This window comes from Scomber scombrus, chromosome 8, assembly GCF_963691925.1.
Source record: "Scomber scombrus chromosome 8, fScoSco1.1, whole genome shotgun sequence".
NCBI lineage: Eukaryota > Metazoa > Chordata > Actinopteri > Scombriformes > Scombridae > Scomber > Scomber scombrus.
In genome coordinates, this window is record NC_084977.1 from 18,944,112 (window position 1) to 18,962,329 (window position 18,218).

The following is an 18,218-nucleotide window of genomic DNA, read 5'->3' on the forward strand; positions in this document are numbered from 1 at the left end:
AATTATCTGTTTGAGACTGAGCAGGTTGAGTTACAGTTGCTTGCTCTTGCACAGTTTGACATGACTCACACAGTGTGATGAGAGACAAACTTGGCACTTTGACACTGAAATGTTGAAAGTGGGACAGAGCAAGTTGACTAATTTCATGATTTAAAGAGTCATCTACCATATTCTGACCCCATGTGTCAGACTTTATTGTAGCACTTCAGTGTCAGTCTGCCCTTCCCCCTGTCTCTGTCTTTGGTTTCCAACCACTCTTGGCTACTGAGTGCTATATTAGTTCGTATTTATTGAGTATTGTGTCTATAATGACTCAGACAGTGCCCAACAAAATACAACTTACACATTAGAGATACAGTCCACCTTGTTTTTATTTATGAACTGAAACACGATCAACAGACTTATTTTTAAGCAATCTGGGGTTTATGTATGTCTTAGGTGACAACATAAATTCATCTCAGGTTTAAGCCTTTGTATTCACACTTCACAGGATGGGTCTAAGCGGAGGCTGTGTGTCTGCAGTCATAATGTACTGATGGACTCTGTTGAGAGTTGTGCCTGTGCATTAATGAGGCCTTATTTTCTTGTTGAGACACCCACTTCTAATTTTGCCCCCCTCCTCGGGGAAGAGCTGGCAAAGAGGTCTGTCTTGTCTGTCTGTTCCAAGACCTGTTCCAAAAGCACCCAGAATTACTTTTCTGACTTTTTGTGATGCTTAATCTGTCATGGCAACTGATCCAAGGGCTTTAAGCATCTGTCATTTGTGGTATGCAGTTTAATTCCCAACAGTTTGTAGACATTACGGAGAAAATTATGTTGTCTGATATACTGTGTGTATAAATTAGGGATGCTCGATATTGACTTTTCTGCCGATATATGCGATATTCCGATATTCCCCAACTCTTAATTTCCGATACCGATTTCAGCCGATACCAATATTTGCAGGCTTTTTACACCAAAACTATTAGGTAACAACATAACATAACTCAAACTGTTGAATTAACACAATATTCCTAATTTTATTGTGATGCCCCACTGGATGTATACATAAATGCAACATGGCTTTCCAAATGTAAACACTGTCTGTACATAGTAAGAGAACAACTTCAATTTAAGTTATGGAAAAAAGTGCCAATATGGCACTGCCATATTTATTATGCTGCTTTGCAGTAATTGCAAATTACAAATTTACTATCCGTAGGGAACAAATTTACTATCCGTTGTGGAAATAGTTTCAAACCACAGACATAAGCCCTGTTTCTGGAGGCGGGACCTTTTATAGGAACATCCTCTCACTAGGTCCTCTCAGCTGTTGTGTTTCCATAGCAGAATAGGACCCAGATAGGACCCACTGGACTCTGATGGTGACGTCAAAGAGGCGACTCGCCGAAAGCATAACAGAGAAAATGACAACGAGGAGGTAAACCTTGTTTCTGTTTGTGTGTTTGTGTACATGGCGGTGTACGCTATGAACTTGTTAGCCACGGTTAGCCACGGTTAGAGACCCACGAGTCTAGCGTGTTGTTGTTGTTGTTAAACGTCATCAAGCGCGCGCCGGTAAACATCCCATGCTGCGTTCATGCAGGCTCGGAAATGCTGAAGCCTAAAGAATAAATATCGGTTATAAAAACCTGATACCGATACTTCCCGATATTACATTTTTAAGTGAATATTGGCCGATTATATCGGAGGGACGATAATATCGGACATCCCTAGTATAAATACAGAAAAAAGAAAAAAGTACTGCCTTTGAAAGGTCTTTAGCTCAACAAGTTCTCCAAATTAAAGGACGTAATTTGTCATTTAAGCATGCACTCTAGGATGACATGACACATAGGAGTGTTTTCTAATCTGGCATCCCTATCAGCAGTAATCTGCAAGATATCATTTGTCTATGCTCTCCAGAGCTGTAACAAATCACTGCCAAAAAATAATGATGTTTTATGGTGTGACAATGCTATGGTTTAGGTTTGATTAGGTTCAGGCACAAAATCACTTGGTTAGGATAGGGAAAAAGTAGGGGAGAACGGGGTTGGAAGTCACACTTTTGACTTTCCTTTGAATTCCTCATTAACCATAAACTGAATAAATTCCCTTTTAATTTGTAATGAAGGCCTAAAGTGTCAGGTAGGAAAAGAGTGTTCTTACTCTCCTTCAGCTGATTCTGTTAAAAAGATATGGGTCGTCAAATATGTCTTGTGCACTTGTGACAACCAACCCCACGATGGAGATGGTTGTCACACACTATGGGGTTGGTTGTCTCTGTGTTATTTTAATGGGGAAAAATAAAAAAAATGTATTCAGTCTTAAAAAAATATTTAAAATGTTTAGTTTAATTGAAATACAACAACCTAATACAACCCCTGCACCAAGAGAACATAAACAGGAAAAATCATTCCGTTAAGTGCCTTTTTTGTCCTTATATACCAATATTATTCATTTTCACCTCTCTTACTGCTCTGAGCATCACATCTGGAGGAGTCTGACCCTTGTTTGTCTTCCTGACAAAGTTCCTGGTCATTTTGTTATCTTAGAAGAAAGAAAGAACTAGATATATGACACCATATATGTATATACCAACATGTGACAACCAACCCTGAAGAGAATGTGACAAGCATCCCCAACTGGGATTTTTTGCTACCAGCAAAGCTACGAAACATCTGTTTTGTCGTAGCTAAGAAAAAAACCTACCTAACTATCGCTCTCTCTTCATACTTTTTAATGGTAATAATTGTTTTATTATAAAGTCATTGTATAAAAGCCCAGAAGAGAAACACTGAAGAGTTGGATATTTACATTTTCACATGAAAAACACTAAACGTCCTCTCACCTCAATGTCAAGCAGTTTACTCCAGAAATGACCTCTGAAGTAACATCTCACCTACATTCTGAAATGTTCAGTACCAAAAATTTTTAACAGCACCCTCTAGGGCCCAAGATGAATGTGACAACCAACCCGTGTGACAACCAACCCCGTTCTCCCCTAATGTTTTGGGTTAGAACTACATTGTCAGGGTTAGAAACATGGTGTGGGTTAAAGTTACTACTTCCTTAAAGTTAGGTGTCCTCCGTTGTCATGGCTACAATAAAGGGTTACGGTAAGGGTATAATTGTTGTTACAGTTTTTAAAAAACTGTTCACACTTAAACTTGAAAATGTGACACTTGTGGTCGGAAACAGGAAATGAGTGGTAGTCCATTGTGGCAAAGTTCCCTCTGGGATTATAATCACCAAGCACCCCACCTTCTCCAAATGAGGTAAATTGTCAAGTTATATATTTATATATGTATATATATATATATATATATATATATATATATATATATATATATATATATATATATATATATATATATATATATTTTTTTTTTTTTTTTTTAAATATATTTTGGCACATTTCCGATTACATATGTGTGTATATATACAGTATATATATATATATATATATATATTTTTTTTTTAATATATATATATATATTTTTTTTAAATATATTTTGGCACATTTCCGATTACATATGTGTGTATATATACAGTATATATATATATATATATATATATATATATATATATATATATATATATATATATATATATATATATATACACATGTAATCGGAAATGTGCTCCAGGTTATAATTATGGCGACCACTAGATGGGATCTGGCACACATAACTATAAGCTGTTTTTTTGGGTCATTGTGCATTTGAATCTAATACTGGCAATTATTTTGTGTGTGCAGTGCAGTTGTCACATTTTTAAAAGAGTCGGTGTCTTCCATACAGTATGGCACCAGTTAAGTTACTGGTGAATTTCAATTTCCTTTGGAAAGTGGCCTTGGCATATGTGTAATAATGCGCTGTTTTTACATAAAATATAATCTTTTCATTGTGATGTTCTCCACCTCCACTTGTCCATTTTTTGTAGAATTCAAGTATGGAATTTGTAAAATGAAGCAGTTCAGTTTTCATTTTACTATTTGGAAAAAATATAGGTCAGATTTTGGTGGAGAGCCCCTCCGTTTTGCACCCTTTCCAAATCTATTTTAATACTAAGCATACGTTTTTTCAATAATACATGCTATTTAATAAGAATTGTTTTGTTTATTTTGTTTACAAAATTGACTGTTTAACAACTGCAATGACTCATCAGTAAAGAGTTCAAGTAATATTTTTGATTTTAAAGTGTTATCTATTTATTCACAAACTTACTGTTTTTAGTACCAACATTATCATTTCTTGTGTACAAATACCTCATCCATGGGTAAGACATGTGACCCTTCAGTCTGAGCACTTCAAGGAAAAAAAAAATCAGTGGTGGTGAAACTGAGAGCTAGACCAGTCAGATAAACAAGTGCATCGCGCAAGGTAAAAAGAAGAATAGAGAAGATTAAGTGTTTCCCTTGATCTTGAAGATGAATATTCTAAGTGGCTCTTTCTTTTTCTTTCGCTGTGTGATTTCATATTCAAGGTACAGAATTTTAATCAAGAGGAAGCTGAACCTCTCACTTAGCCAAAAAGTGTAATTTGAAACCTTGACATGCTTTTGAGGCAATCACACCAATCTACAGCCTTGAATGAAGTAACCTCATTATTCACCTGACCAGGGGCAAGAGGATGATGTATGGTGCCTTCAAGATGGATATTTGTGTCATGCAAATGCCCTACATGTACCATTATTTCTTTTGGAGGTTTGGCTTGTCTGATAAGCTGAATTAAATATTTATGAGAAGAAGACATGTGCACCACAATAGGTACAAGTGTACTTTAATAATGCTTTACTTTATCTAGTGTGCTTAAATGACAAAATCACTGTACTACTAGAATGTGAAATAATCAGATTGATCAAATGAATCATGACAAGCTTTTTTAGTTTTTCATTTTTATTTACAGCATTGTTCGTTCTTTAATTATGTATACTGGAATGTCTAAATGTTCTCATACATTTCCTCAGTAAGACAGGGCAGCTTTAATAGATCAGTAATCTGTAGTGTTTAGGTAATGACAATGAATATCATGCATATACATGGGATCTCCACAGAGCTGTAGAAACAGCACTTGTATAAAGCAGCAATATAAAGGATTACTAGCGTTAGACTGTTTACTGAAGTTCAAATGCAGACTACCAAAACACTTCATAAAATCACATCACATCATCATAAAATGTGAATAAAAAGTGTATTAAATGCAGCATGACCAGTTCATAAACGTCATTACACCAATTATAAGAGAAGTGTGAAAAAGTGTGCAGAGATGAATCCATTAATTCATTGTACAGTCATGAACTGAATGCATTTGAGCAGGGTGTAGCACACTGCCCCAATGACAATGTTATACAACTTCTTTTTATTGTGTTGCATTGCATAGAGTACAAGATAGTACAAGATAGCGCAGTTGACATTGCGTTACAAATGACTAACAAGCTCATAATAAGGCAAATGTAATATCAATCAAATACACACAAACAATAATATTGTAATAAAACCAATTAACTATATTTATGGCGTGGTTAAGGTTAGGTAACTAACAACACTTAGTTAAAGTTAGGGAAAGATCATGGCTACAGTAAATAAAAAGGTGATGGTTTTATACTTATGTAAGGGTTTTTTCAAACCTGCGCCATTTAGTCCGTTGAATCAGACAGTTGGTTTTCCCCCTTGATGCAATTGGTTTGGGCACTCAGTGTGATGGATTACATGGTCAGTATTGTGACATTTGTTTTATTTTTGGCATTTAATCACCTTGCAGTCCAGCCTTGGGTTGGCAATGAGCAACTCAGATACATTACAGTATTATCGAAGCCCACAAGGGTTCAATCTGCAAGTCAAATTCACATTTAGATTCAGCAAGTGTTGAGCAGTGTTCTGCTCTGCCAGCTAACTCTGGGACAGGTCGTAATTTTATCCAAATTTTTGATTCAGGCTGGGCAAGGGCTAACTCTAGTGTGACACGGACTGAGTTTGTGCAGCAGTTACAAAAGACAAGAAAAACATTGTTGCACCAAATTATGAATGAAGCATCTTTGTGTCAGTTAATATGTAGGAACTAAAACACTACATTTACTCATTTAATATATCATGCAGGTCCAGCTCTTGACAATCACCTGTGCACTGAAATGAAGTTCAAGCAATGAAATGGAATTGGAGTGGTCTGTATTTCCAGTGAGTTTGCTGTCAAGCCACATCCACAGCCAAAAAAAAGCCTGGGGCATTGCTCTGCAGACATTTAGTTTAAGGATTTACATCGTAGTAGCCCATAATCAGCCTTTTAGCCTCTTTGCTCCAATCTACTTTTCCATTGCTTTGAAAATCAAAGGTGTCTCGTTTGAGGCACAGAACAACAAGAGTTATAGTGTCTATAGTGTGTGCTGCAAACACTATATGTGACTTTTCACTCTGAGCTCTTCGTGAATTAAATGAACTGTACGACATAAAACCACACGAGGACTGTGATTGAAAACTTGATTAATCACACCAGGTTTACCGCATGAGATGACCTTGCACACTACATTTGATGTGCAACAAAACTGTGACATCCTTTTTAAACAATGCTAAGAAGATGCAAATGAAAACTGTAGGTGATCCAGAGCACCTTGTAGCTAAAACAACATACTGGGGATGATGCCTGTGCCATACTTGCACTGAAGACCTTTAAAGATGTGCTTTAATCATGTTTGGCCTTAAGTTCAGATGGAGGATTAGCAGCAACTAAAACTAGTCTCCTCTGTTGAGGTTGTCAGCTCAGAGATTTGATTATTTTTAAATGCCACTAAAATACATTCCCATTGTAATCCTTCCTTTAAAAGAAGGGGCGTCCTCATTTTTACCTGAACACATGTCACAAGTGAGAAACAGCTTCAGTGGTTTTCTGACCGTTTACCCATCAATGGCTTAAATAGCAAAGCTAAGTATGGATGATGTTTCCAATTATATTGTCACATCTCCCAATTACATTGTCTTGGTATTTCACAAACTTTTTTGTTGCCTTAGCATTAGATATGGTTACTGTTTTACTTAAAACAGAGATTTGGGGATGTTTTGACATCAATAGAAGTTCAACATGCAAAACAACATTAAGTCTGTTAAGAGAGGATGCCTGAAACAAATCCATCGCTTAAACTCTTGGTGTTTAAGTGACAGAAAATGAAAATGTGCTAAATTAGCACTTTTCACTTGCCCCACTGGTTTGCGACTTAAAAACTAAACTGAAAACTAATGTGGGTTGTTGGCCAGAGTCCGTTGCTCTTTCCTCTATTGAAATAAGGTTTCCAACTACGTAGATGGATAACGGCACAGTATTTAATCAAATTATAGTGGGGAAGCCAAGATGAAACCAAAGAATTAAAATTTCACCCATTTTGGTTTCAGCTTTTTTAAAATGAAAAACACTTGACACATTTACAGGGTAAATATGTATAATGTAGACAAAAAAACAATTTAATTTCGTTTGGACTTAAAACCATAAGACACTGGATGGTAGGAATCAAATAGTTTTACACTTTGCTTTAACAAAGCAAATCACAGCATATGAAAGACATATGAAAGCATATGAAAGACATAGTCTTACATAGTAGTCACATACACTTTTTTTGTACTTGACAGTGGCATGTTTCTGACAACAAAAATCCCAAAAGCTGTTTATATACTAGGAATCAAATGAAACACCATATAATTAATACCAAAAAAAATGATAAAGACATTTAGCAGGAATTACTATATGTATACACAAACACTACAGTAATCAGTACACAGATATCAATATCTGAACATAGCAATGTCTTCTTAAATTATGCAATTGTTAAGCATGTGTATAATTTACTGTATAACACAACACATTTCATTTAAATCATTTCTGTGCATACAGTGTAGTTTATCTTGTACATCATAAACCATTCCAGTAGCAGTATCATGAACAAAATACATCTATCATCTTTTTCTTTTTTATTCATTGTTGTTTATTTCAATGTTGTTGTTATTTTTTTTAAATCTTCAGTCTTTCTGTGTATTTAATATTCTGTAGTTTACATTATTTTTACTTAACATCATAATGTTTAACATTCTTACTGTACATGGCCAAGTTTAAGTTTTCAAGCCCTGTCTGGTTTGGACCAACGTTTGTATTCATTGGTCAAACCTGCTTTAACTCCAGGTGTTACTGTATATTCCAGGAGTTTTGTAAACTGTATTATCATAATTTTAATTTTCCAAGTGCTCACAAAAATATAATTTCATTTAAATGTAATTTGTACATACATGAGATATCAAACACAGTGGCGAACTGAAGTGGACATTGTAGTTTACATATCTATATTATTTATTACGGCTATAAGAGCCTGCAGTTCAACTAATGGGAGTTATGGGTAAATTCTTCAAAAGTACCATAATAAGACTTTCACTGCAATCTGAAAGCTTCAGCAGTAGTATGATTTTTTTTTCTGCAGTGTTTTAGGTATTTGGCTGATGTACCTGTTCAAACTTAATGATGATGACAGCCAATGGATGCATTGGCTCAGAGTCAGTCTGTCTGAACAACTTGCCTTACCCTTTTAAGATTCGTTTTAACATGAAAAACTGGTCTCATCTTTCATCCGGCCTTCTCCATCTTCTGCCTCAGCTTCAACAACGGCGGTTCCATTGCTGAGTGGAGCATCACTCAGGGTGCTGCGGAGGGTCACCCGGGTGACGCTAAGTGAATGTTTTCTGGGTGTAATGTGGTGCGGCCGATGGCACATGACCTCCTTGAACATCTCTCGAAAGCGTGTGGACATAAGGTTGTATAGGACTGGGTTGACTGCTGAGCTGAGGTAGAAAAAAACTCCAGAGATGATGTGCACATACTGAAAGATTTCGTGTTGGCTGTCAGTCCAGTTATTGATGAAACTCCACATAAGGCGATCAGTGTGAAATGGGGCCCAACAGATTCCAAACACCACCACTAGAACAACTAGAAAATAAGAAAGACAAGATGATAAGAGACTGCTGGGCATTTTAATAGCACTGCATTGATTGATGTTGCCAACATGCACTCTCCTCTCTCAATTAAATTGTTCCTTTAGGGCCTCTGTGTCAGTGATTTAGATAATATCTGTCCTGGGCACACAGTCTTAGTCTTAAATCATCAATAGATTCATAATCAGAAAATGCCTCTTTAAAGGCTTTATTTATATTATTGGTATTCTTCCCAGTATTTGTCCCCAAACCCTTTTGGAGTCGTCCATATAAAAGAGCTTGACTATGAGATTCAATACCTGTCATGACTCAGTGACATCATCAGAAACCAATAACACAATGAAACCATATATAAGAATCAAAGGACAAAGATAATTGTGCATTTTGCTTAACAAATTGTAGGAAATTTAAGGGAAATGTTAAGGCAGTGTTACCGCTCCCTGCAATATATTGGTAAGTTTTACATTAGAGATGGTTCAGTTTAGCTATACAGTCAAAAATGGCTATAGGGACATATTATAACTTCAGTAATTGTTACTAATATACTTTGCATTTACACTTGAGAAAACTGATATTTGACTTGTGAAATAGCAGTAAATGCAATGTCGGTCATTTCTGTGGTAATACTTTAGCATTGGATAAAATAACAAACGTATGCAAATGCAAGATGTCAAAAAGATCCAATAATACATAACATGGGGTATTATTTTAAATATTAATACTTGAATTTATGAGAGCATTGTCTGTTTTTAATCAATAGTAGTTACTGACTTTTCCTGACCAGTTGGGATTTGAAGTGCCTGCGTTCTCTGTGTTTCTCTGACCTTTAGGCTTCCACCCTTTTAGCCGTATTGGTGAAAATCTTCCAAGAATACTATTCTAAAGCTTGAAATAAAGATATTTCAACCCTAGAGACCTCACAGCTTCATATTTGTTATGTCTCTATGGATACGTTTAGTCACAGCTGTGAGGAGACAAGTCAGTTCTGATAACTGAGTGTGTCTACGCAGTATTCAATACATTCTACAAAGTAAGGTCAGAATAAAATAAGTCTTATGAGATTTGTTTGTTCTATTTCTTTTCATTTTGCTTTTCCAGGAAAGCTATTCAGGGGATCGATTCGACATACACTCCACATCTATATTATACATAATATTGTAATAATATTGTTTAATTAATGCTTGTTTTTAAGTCCCCCATATGATGTTGTCAAATTGCTTATTTTGTCTGACATATAGTCCATAATCTGAATACATGGAATTATATGTAGGTATTTAATATGTATATTACATTTACAAGAATGTAAATAAGAGAAGAACATAAAATCTCCTCATTAGGTTTTTGTTGGACGAATGGCTTAAAAGTATGATAATGATCCATTATAAAAAAAAGTGCTTGCTATTCATTTTCTCTTCAAAACTAGTTTCATTGCTAAATGCATTTGGACTCTGCTTCCATACCTGCCTGAACATTCTCTGCTGCTGCTTGTTATGCTTCTTAAGAGGGATTTGCTGTGTCTAATGGAAAATAAAAGGGAGGCAGCACCTCCAGCTAACTAACACTGTCTGGGTGGAGTCAAAACATCCCCCATGAGAGCTGCAAGATTACAGATGGCAGGATGAGTTCTCAATGGCCCATAATAAGAAAAAGCATAAATCATTAGAGTCATTTGATACTCACACAACATTTTAGTGACCTGACGTCGGCGAGCCTTCTGCTGCTGAGTACGGATGTTACAGAAGCTGTCCTGACCAAAGCCCGACTTTGCTTCCAGTGCCTGATGCATCTTTTCCCGCTTCAGTTGCAGCCCAATGAGCATGTAGAGAACGCTGATGGTGAGCATGGGCATAATGAAAAATAGGAAGGTGGTCGCCTGGATGGTCAGGTTGTATATCCAGCTTGGTTTCACCACCGTACAGATCGCTGTGTCAGGGAGCTCCACATTTATGTTCCTGCCAGGGCTGATGAAGTGTCTGTAAAGGGTGGCAATCCCGTGCAAACTTGTGTTGGGAACAGCACACAACACTGACACACCCCACACCGTCAGGATGACCCGCTTGGCATGGGTGCGCGTTACAACGTACTTTGCACGTAGTGGGTGCACCACAGCAATGTAGCGCTCCACGCTCAGTGCCGTGACATTGAGGATAGATGCAAAACAGACGGTCTCGAATAGAAAGGTTTTAAAGTAGCAGCCTCCCTTCCCCAGAAGGAAAGGGTAATTCTGCCACAGCTCATAAAGCTCTAATGGCATGCCGAGCAGCAGTACTAGCAGGTCTGACACTGCCAGGCTAAACAAGTAGTAGTTTGTTGGCGTCCACATCACTTTGTTGCGTGCAATGACAGTGCATGTTAGCACATTTCCCACCACACCTACAATAAATATAATCATGTAGATGAGGCAGACAGGGAGGAACACAGATGAACGACGAGGCCCCAGATATTTGTCTAGATACTCTTCTTCGGTCAAACACACATCCTCCAGATCAACTTGGCTGAAGTTCATGTCAGAGGTGAGATTGAGACACTTTTCCCCTGGAAGACAACCCCACTTGCCTTTTTCAGCCATTAGATCAAAAGAGCAGTTATAAGTTGACATCTTGCTGAAGTAGTCAAACTCGCTCTAGGAAAAATGACATGAAACAGCCATCAGCATTAAATTCCATGTAAATGACAAAGCTTTTGAAAAAGACTCATAAGAGATGAAGGACTCGTAATGGCATATTCAAAACAGATTTCTGAGCAAAGTTTTACATGAATCAAAATTGTGTTGATCACTACAAATGGGCATGAGTCAGAACAAAAGAGGAAGGCGTTGTTTCACATCTTGAGATCCATCTCTCTCCACCATGTTTCCTGACCAATTCCCAAAACTCTAAATTAGATAAGCTATGACTGCTGTTCCTGCCAATGAGTTTTGAATTCATTCCTGACAGTGAACAGAAGAACAAATGATTCCTGACCTTTCAGTTTGAGCTAAAAATCTTCACAAGCTTTGCCTCTCACACTTCTTAAAAATAATTTGAAAAGTAGACATCTAAAATATTGTTTTGCTGATGCCGGTCACTACTTTGTAGGATGTAGTCTACCAGTCCATGCTGCAATTGGAACAGTTATAGAAGAAGACCTACTGTAAGACTGAGGCTGAGTCTGAATTTTAAAGTTTGAGGCTGGTGTTGTTACTACTAAGGATGTAAATCTTTAAAAATTATGAAAGGGGTCGCTCACAGGGTTAAAACTGACCACCTCCTTAGGCGGTTTTGCTGCTTGGATCACAATCCCTCCTCAATTCATCTTGGGTACATTTACACCTGTACTTCCATGCGGTCAAGCACACTCTGATTGCAATCTGATCCCCCAATACACATTTAATACAAGGTGTACAATGGTTCTTGGTTATATGACTGCGGAATGTGGGAAGGAGTGACAATAAATTACAGTGCTGTGTTCATAGTAACAAAGAAACATGTCACCCATTGTTGCTCATTCATGTGTTTTTAATAGCTTTTGGACAACAATGAAGCTGTTTGACACAGAGGAAAAAGCTATATAGGTTTTGGAGACACCAGCAATACTTAATAATAGGCTCAATTCCTCATTGGTTCTGTTTTTTCATGGAATTTGTTGACAATAAGAGAAATAAAATACTGCCAGGCTTATCCTTGAATGCCATTTCAGTATTTCTTTGAACTGCCCAATAAGTAGAAATGTTTCAATGGCAGAAGCACGGCAACATGGAGCTAATATGCTGGAGGAGGCTTTGAAGCAAGAGCACACAATAAAAGTCCTTGTGTGTTCTTATTATTCCCATTACCTTGGACCTTTGAAGCCCAGTGGGTGGAATGTGGTAGTGACAATGGTGGAGGCTATAATAACTGTGTGACTTAGTACATCATGAATGGCACTAGCTGTTCAGAGTTTGTTTCACAATAGGTAAATTCTTTCATTTAATTTGACTGTACTGCACTGTATGTACTCACAGCAATGAGTCAATAAAATGGCCCAAGATGGTCTGAATAATAGTATTACTTGCCCTGTGTCACAGCTTCACACAGTGTGTCAGCCTGTTTTCAGTTGTATAGAAAACTGGATTGCAGGATCAGGAGAAAAATAATTCCCAAGCCCTGTCACACCCGAGTTAACATTGAAAACTGGTCAGCTGAATGTTAATTTCTGACTTTGAGTTAAAGTTTCACAAAGTGTTTTCCAAGTGAGCGTTAAATAATTGAAAAGACAGGAGCAATAAGCTGGAAAACATCACAATGTTTTTTCCATACATTTACATTGATCAGTCAGAGGTCTGTTCTATATCTGGCAGTGTTATTGTATAATGGATTTCATCTGGATGCATTTTGAGTCTGTTGACTAATGGCTTCAATCTAGAAAGAAAATGAGTTTGAAACACAATCAGTGGTAAGGCATGTTGTCAGTGTAATGTTGCTGCACATCCACTGCATCACAACAAATTGCATACCAAACCATGCCCCTGTGGCTTTAGAGTGCAGCCACTGCTGTGCCATGAATTGTGTCAAAAGGAGTTGCATCTTATATCCCCTCATTGGAACAGTCCCATGAGCAAAATAATTATCAACCAATTTCTGAATTTTGTTCATTTTTTAAGTGTTGGAAAAACTGGTAAATATTCAGGTGAGAACATTTCTCGACACATTTTAAAATTGTATCAATCGGGATTTAGACCTGGGCACAGTATTGTGATGGCAGCCTCAAAATTCTTGAATGATGTTGCTAGTGCATTAAATAACAAGCAGGATTGTGTTGCCCTTATTATTGATTTAAATGTTTTTCATGCTGTCGATCATTGAAACGTCTGGAATGTGTTGGATTTGATGAAAAGCAAATTATGTCAGTGGTATAACACAACCTTATGAGTGTTAACAAGGTGTGCCACAGGGTTCTATTCTAGGACCACTTATATTCACAATCTTTATAAATGAATGAGGTGAAAATGTTAGAAACAGTTTAATTCTTCTGTATGCAGATGCATACAACATTGCCCTCTGCAACACGTACATTAGTTTTAATTTAATTCAGATAAAAAACAGAATGCATGCTGTTTGAAAATCTTACAGAAGTGAATGTTGCTACCCTTAATGTGATGCCAATTTAAAGGAGTATCCTCTTATAAATAGCTTGTTTTCTGGCTTGATAACAAGCTGCTTCAAATTTTTTAAATTAATGAACTGACTTAAAAGCAAAAGTGGCATTCCTTCACAGAAATAAGGCATGTATATTACCCAGAATTGTTCAGTCACCATTTTTATCTGTAACAGAATAGTGACGTAATTTATATGCACTCTCCAGCCTCTCCTCTTAAACCTTTCATTCAGCCCTTATCTTCATGACTAGCTTTAGAACGTATCGTTTTATACTGTATGAGAAAGTTGGGTGGCAGTTGTTGCACTTCTTGGCAAACTTCCTGGCTATCTTACATCTTTTTTTTTAAACTATATACATCATTATCACTCTGCAATAGGTCATACGACTATTTGGTCCTTGAAAGTCATCATGTCAGTACTGAAATTGGGAAACTGGTTTTTAAACACCAGTACAATAATCTGCAGAAACTTGTAAAATTAGACAAGCTAATCCAGCTAATGCAGTGTGGATGCATGTTTTTTCTTTGAATTGATATTGTCCCTTATATTGATGTCTTTGTCCTGTTTGTTGTATAATCAGTGGATACTGTAATTTTATGCCCTTTTATTGTTCTTAGAAATGATTTGCTGTTGATATAAACTGTAACTTTTGTGTGCTTTAATGATAATAACAACAACAACAACAATAATAATAATAATAATAATAATAATAATAATAGTACTACTACTACTAATAATAATAATAATAAATAATGTATTATGTTAGCATCTCATCCAGATTGAAACCTCAGAGACAGGCTTGGATGCCAGAGCATACTGGGATGTAAGAGCACATTCATATTCTGGTCAGGCCATATTCCAAAGAATAACATAGCATGCTATGTAAATATGGATCCACTACTGTAATGAATGTTTCAGGCTAGCAGGAGACAGTAACTCTGGTGGATTTGATGCATTTATTGACTGCACATCAATAGATTCCTCATGAGCATTCTGCAAGTCATGTATCCCTAATGTTCTAGTTTAAAAGTAACTTGGATTGTTTTTCATTTATTTCAACATGATCATGTTAAATATATCTTAAATCAGTTTTAAATGTCATCTATAGATAGAACAAGTGTTAAGTTGTATATGCCATGAGTTGTTTATTTTCCAGTAACCATTTTGAAAAAAGTGCTTTACAGGCTTGTAAAGATAATTGTCTTGTCTTTCTCAGACTCATGTCCCATTTTCACCTAAAGTGAGTGAAACACAATCACAACATGTATTCATATATAAAATGTGACATAGAAATTGCTTTGAAAAGGCCTTGAAACTATCAAATTTAATCACCTGTTGGTCACAGATGGAAATCTCTATAGTTATGTGGTAGTTCATATTTTATTGATCTCCATGGCTCCAGCCCATTGTTTTTGAACCTAATGATTTAGGGCCAGTGAGCAGCTACAGCACTCACTTGTTGTGCTAAACCACTGTTTATCAAATAACTACACGCAGAGCCTGCCTACTGCTGAAAACATTCAATACAAATCCCTTTTCTAACTCAACAGCTGTGCAACAGTTGTAGACTTTTACTTTCAGTGTGTGTAGTAAAATACAGGACTTTCATAGTGAATTTATGTTTACGTGTACTGTGCAAGCAAACAAAAGGTGACAGAGTTCAGAACAGAGCTATGTCCTGTTTTTCTGGGTGTTCATAAAATGACCTCAACATATGCAGTATGTGGTGACATGGGATGGGAGCCTAAGAAGTGCAGCATAAGGATGACATGTTGTGACTGTGAAGGGAGCTTGCAAAAATACTTGGCAAGGCATGTCTTCAATATATATATTTAAAAATAGATGATCTTGTAGTGTTAGTCAATTAAAACAATACTATTTGTAGATTATGAACAGAAATAGTCAGAAGAAATTCTTTGTAAACCAAAACTGAGAATATACAGTCTGATTAAGTATATTTACCCTGCCGAGCACAATGTTATTCTTAACCTGACAACAGCACAGAGGTCTGTCTGTCCGTCTCAGTTGAGATAAATTATCTTGCCTCTGCCGGTAGGTACTGCACACTTTCATTCAATTTCCAGAGAAGAACTGAAAGTGACACCAGTGTGATCTGGGAGATGTGGAGAATGAAATGCACTTTCTGTGTTTCTTTTATTCATTATACCACAATTTCTGATAAATGCTTTTCTTTAAAATGTGTTCAGAATGTCCTGATTTGTATTCTATATCTGATAAATGTAGACTTCAGTACCGGTTTACAAAGTGTTTCGCCTACCTCAATTTAGGACGCTGGCGCTGCTCTGTTCGCCGCTTCTCCACCCGCGATTGTCTTTTAAACTCTTCTACTAGTTCTCCTTGTGTCTACTTTCCTCCTACTTTAAACCCCTTCTGTTCGACACCTTTCTGGACCTTGGATCTGGCTACAATCTCCCCCTCTACCCGTGGAGTAGGCATCCTACCTGCTTGGATCTCCTGCTGTCAACATTGCCCTCCGGGAAACAAAAACTCTGCGGGCCTAACCACCTCCGTCCCCGTCGGGTTGCCGACCTCCGTCACTCCGGTTGCATTTGCTTCTGTCGTCCTGTCATGGTCTGGATTGTCCTCGCTTCCCTCTCTGTTCTCCATCTGAGTTGGCTGACGTTACTAGCCAGCGAGCTCGCGGCTAGCTGCCGACTAGTGCTGGCATCGCACGGCTAGCTGCTAACGCTACTAGCAGTGTCAGCAGGACCAACGACAGCATGGTGCTAAAATACCGGCATCCCATCTCCGAACTTCTCCAACTACACTCTTCACCAACCACTCCTCCCGGGCATGTTGCATCCAACAGCATCAATGAACTTGGACTTCCTTGTCGGCCACGATATGTCCATAGAGGCAGCCGGAGAAAGTTTGTTTACTCCGGCTCAGTGAATTCAATTCCTTCTCTGTGGGCCAATCGGCACCCTCCAAAGACACAACGTCATCACCATAACAATCACAACGTGCGCACTGTTTACCTCACTCCTCTACCCAGCACCAATAGAAACCCATCTCATCTGAAATTTGCTCTTCTCAACACCCGTTCACTTAATAAAAAAGGACTTCTCCTCAGTGAATTTATTTCTGACTCAGCACTGGATTTTCTCTGTCTCACTGAAACCTGGCAAAAACCCATGGACTATTTTTCACTCAATCAAGCCACACCCCCTGGATACTCCTACATTGACAAACCTCGTCTGGATGGTCGAACTGGAGGTGGAATTGCCATCATTCATCGCCATGACATCAAAACCAGTGCAACATCCATCCCAACCCCTTCATCATTCAAATCCCTTTCTTTTAAACTATCTGGTCCCAAGCCCCTGGTCATCGCAGTCATTTACCGTCCCCCCAAGCCCGACCCTGCCTTTCCCTCTGATTTATCTGCATTCCTTACCCAGCTCTGTGCTATATCTCCATCTGTTCTCCTCCTGGGCGACTTCAACACCCATGTTGACTCCTCTGACTGCAAACCAGCAACCGAACTTCTGGAAATCCTCTCATTCTTCAACATCACCCAGCACGTTGATTTTCCAACCCATCACAAAGGCCACACCCTGGATCTGGTCTGTTCCACTGGAGTCACCATCAGTCACCTGGCCAGTAACAACCTTCACATCTCCGATCATCTGGCCATCACTTTCCAAACTCACACTCCCTCCCCCCACGAGAAGCAAAACGCACCATCACCTTCCGCAACCTTAAGTCCATCAACCCATCCTCTCTCTCCACATGTCTTTCTGAGTCCATCTCAAAACTCACCATCACCCACAACAACTCCCCCGACAACCTGGTCAACTGCTACAACTCATCACTTTCATCCTGCCTTGACCAGCTTGCACCCGTTCAGTCTAAACTGGTCTCATTCACCCACTCTGCCCCATGGTACACTGATGAACTCCACCATCTCAAATCCAAACGACGCCAACTGCAACGGCTTGCCTCAAAAACGGGTCTTACTGTTCACCAGGAAATGTATAAACAACATCTACAGCTCTACAAAGACACCCTGAACTCTACCCGCTCCTCCTACTACTCTGAAATCATCCAGTCTGGCAGCAGTAATCCAAGGACCCTCTTCACCACCATTAACACCCTCCTCAAACCAATGGACACCATCTCACACTCCTTCTCAG

The 18,218-nt window shown here is 38.0% G+C and overlaps 2 protein-coding genes across 2 annotated transcripts in view; one reads left to right on the top strand and one right to left on the bottom strand.

Moving 5' to 3' along the window:
- The window catches only part of hykk.2 (hydroxylysine kinase, tandem duplicate 2), a 185,294-nt gene that overhangs the window by 121,047 nt on the left and 46,029 nt on the right, over positions 1 to 18,218 (top strand). The gene's annotated exons all lie outside the window — the stretch shown is intronic.
- Positions 8,554 to 11,543, bottom strand: nmur1a (neuromedin U receptor 1a). The gene is made up of 2 exons (XM_062424486.1): positions 10,625 to 11,543; positions 8,554 to 8,939 (listed from the first exon to the last, which is right to left on the bottom strand). The coding sequence occupies exons 1-2, from the start codon at positions 11,541 to 11,543 to the stop codon at positions 8,554 to 8,556; spliced, it is 1,305 nt and encodes a 434-aa protein (XP_062280470.1).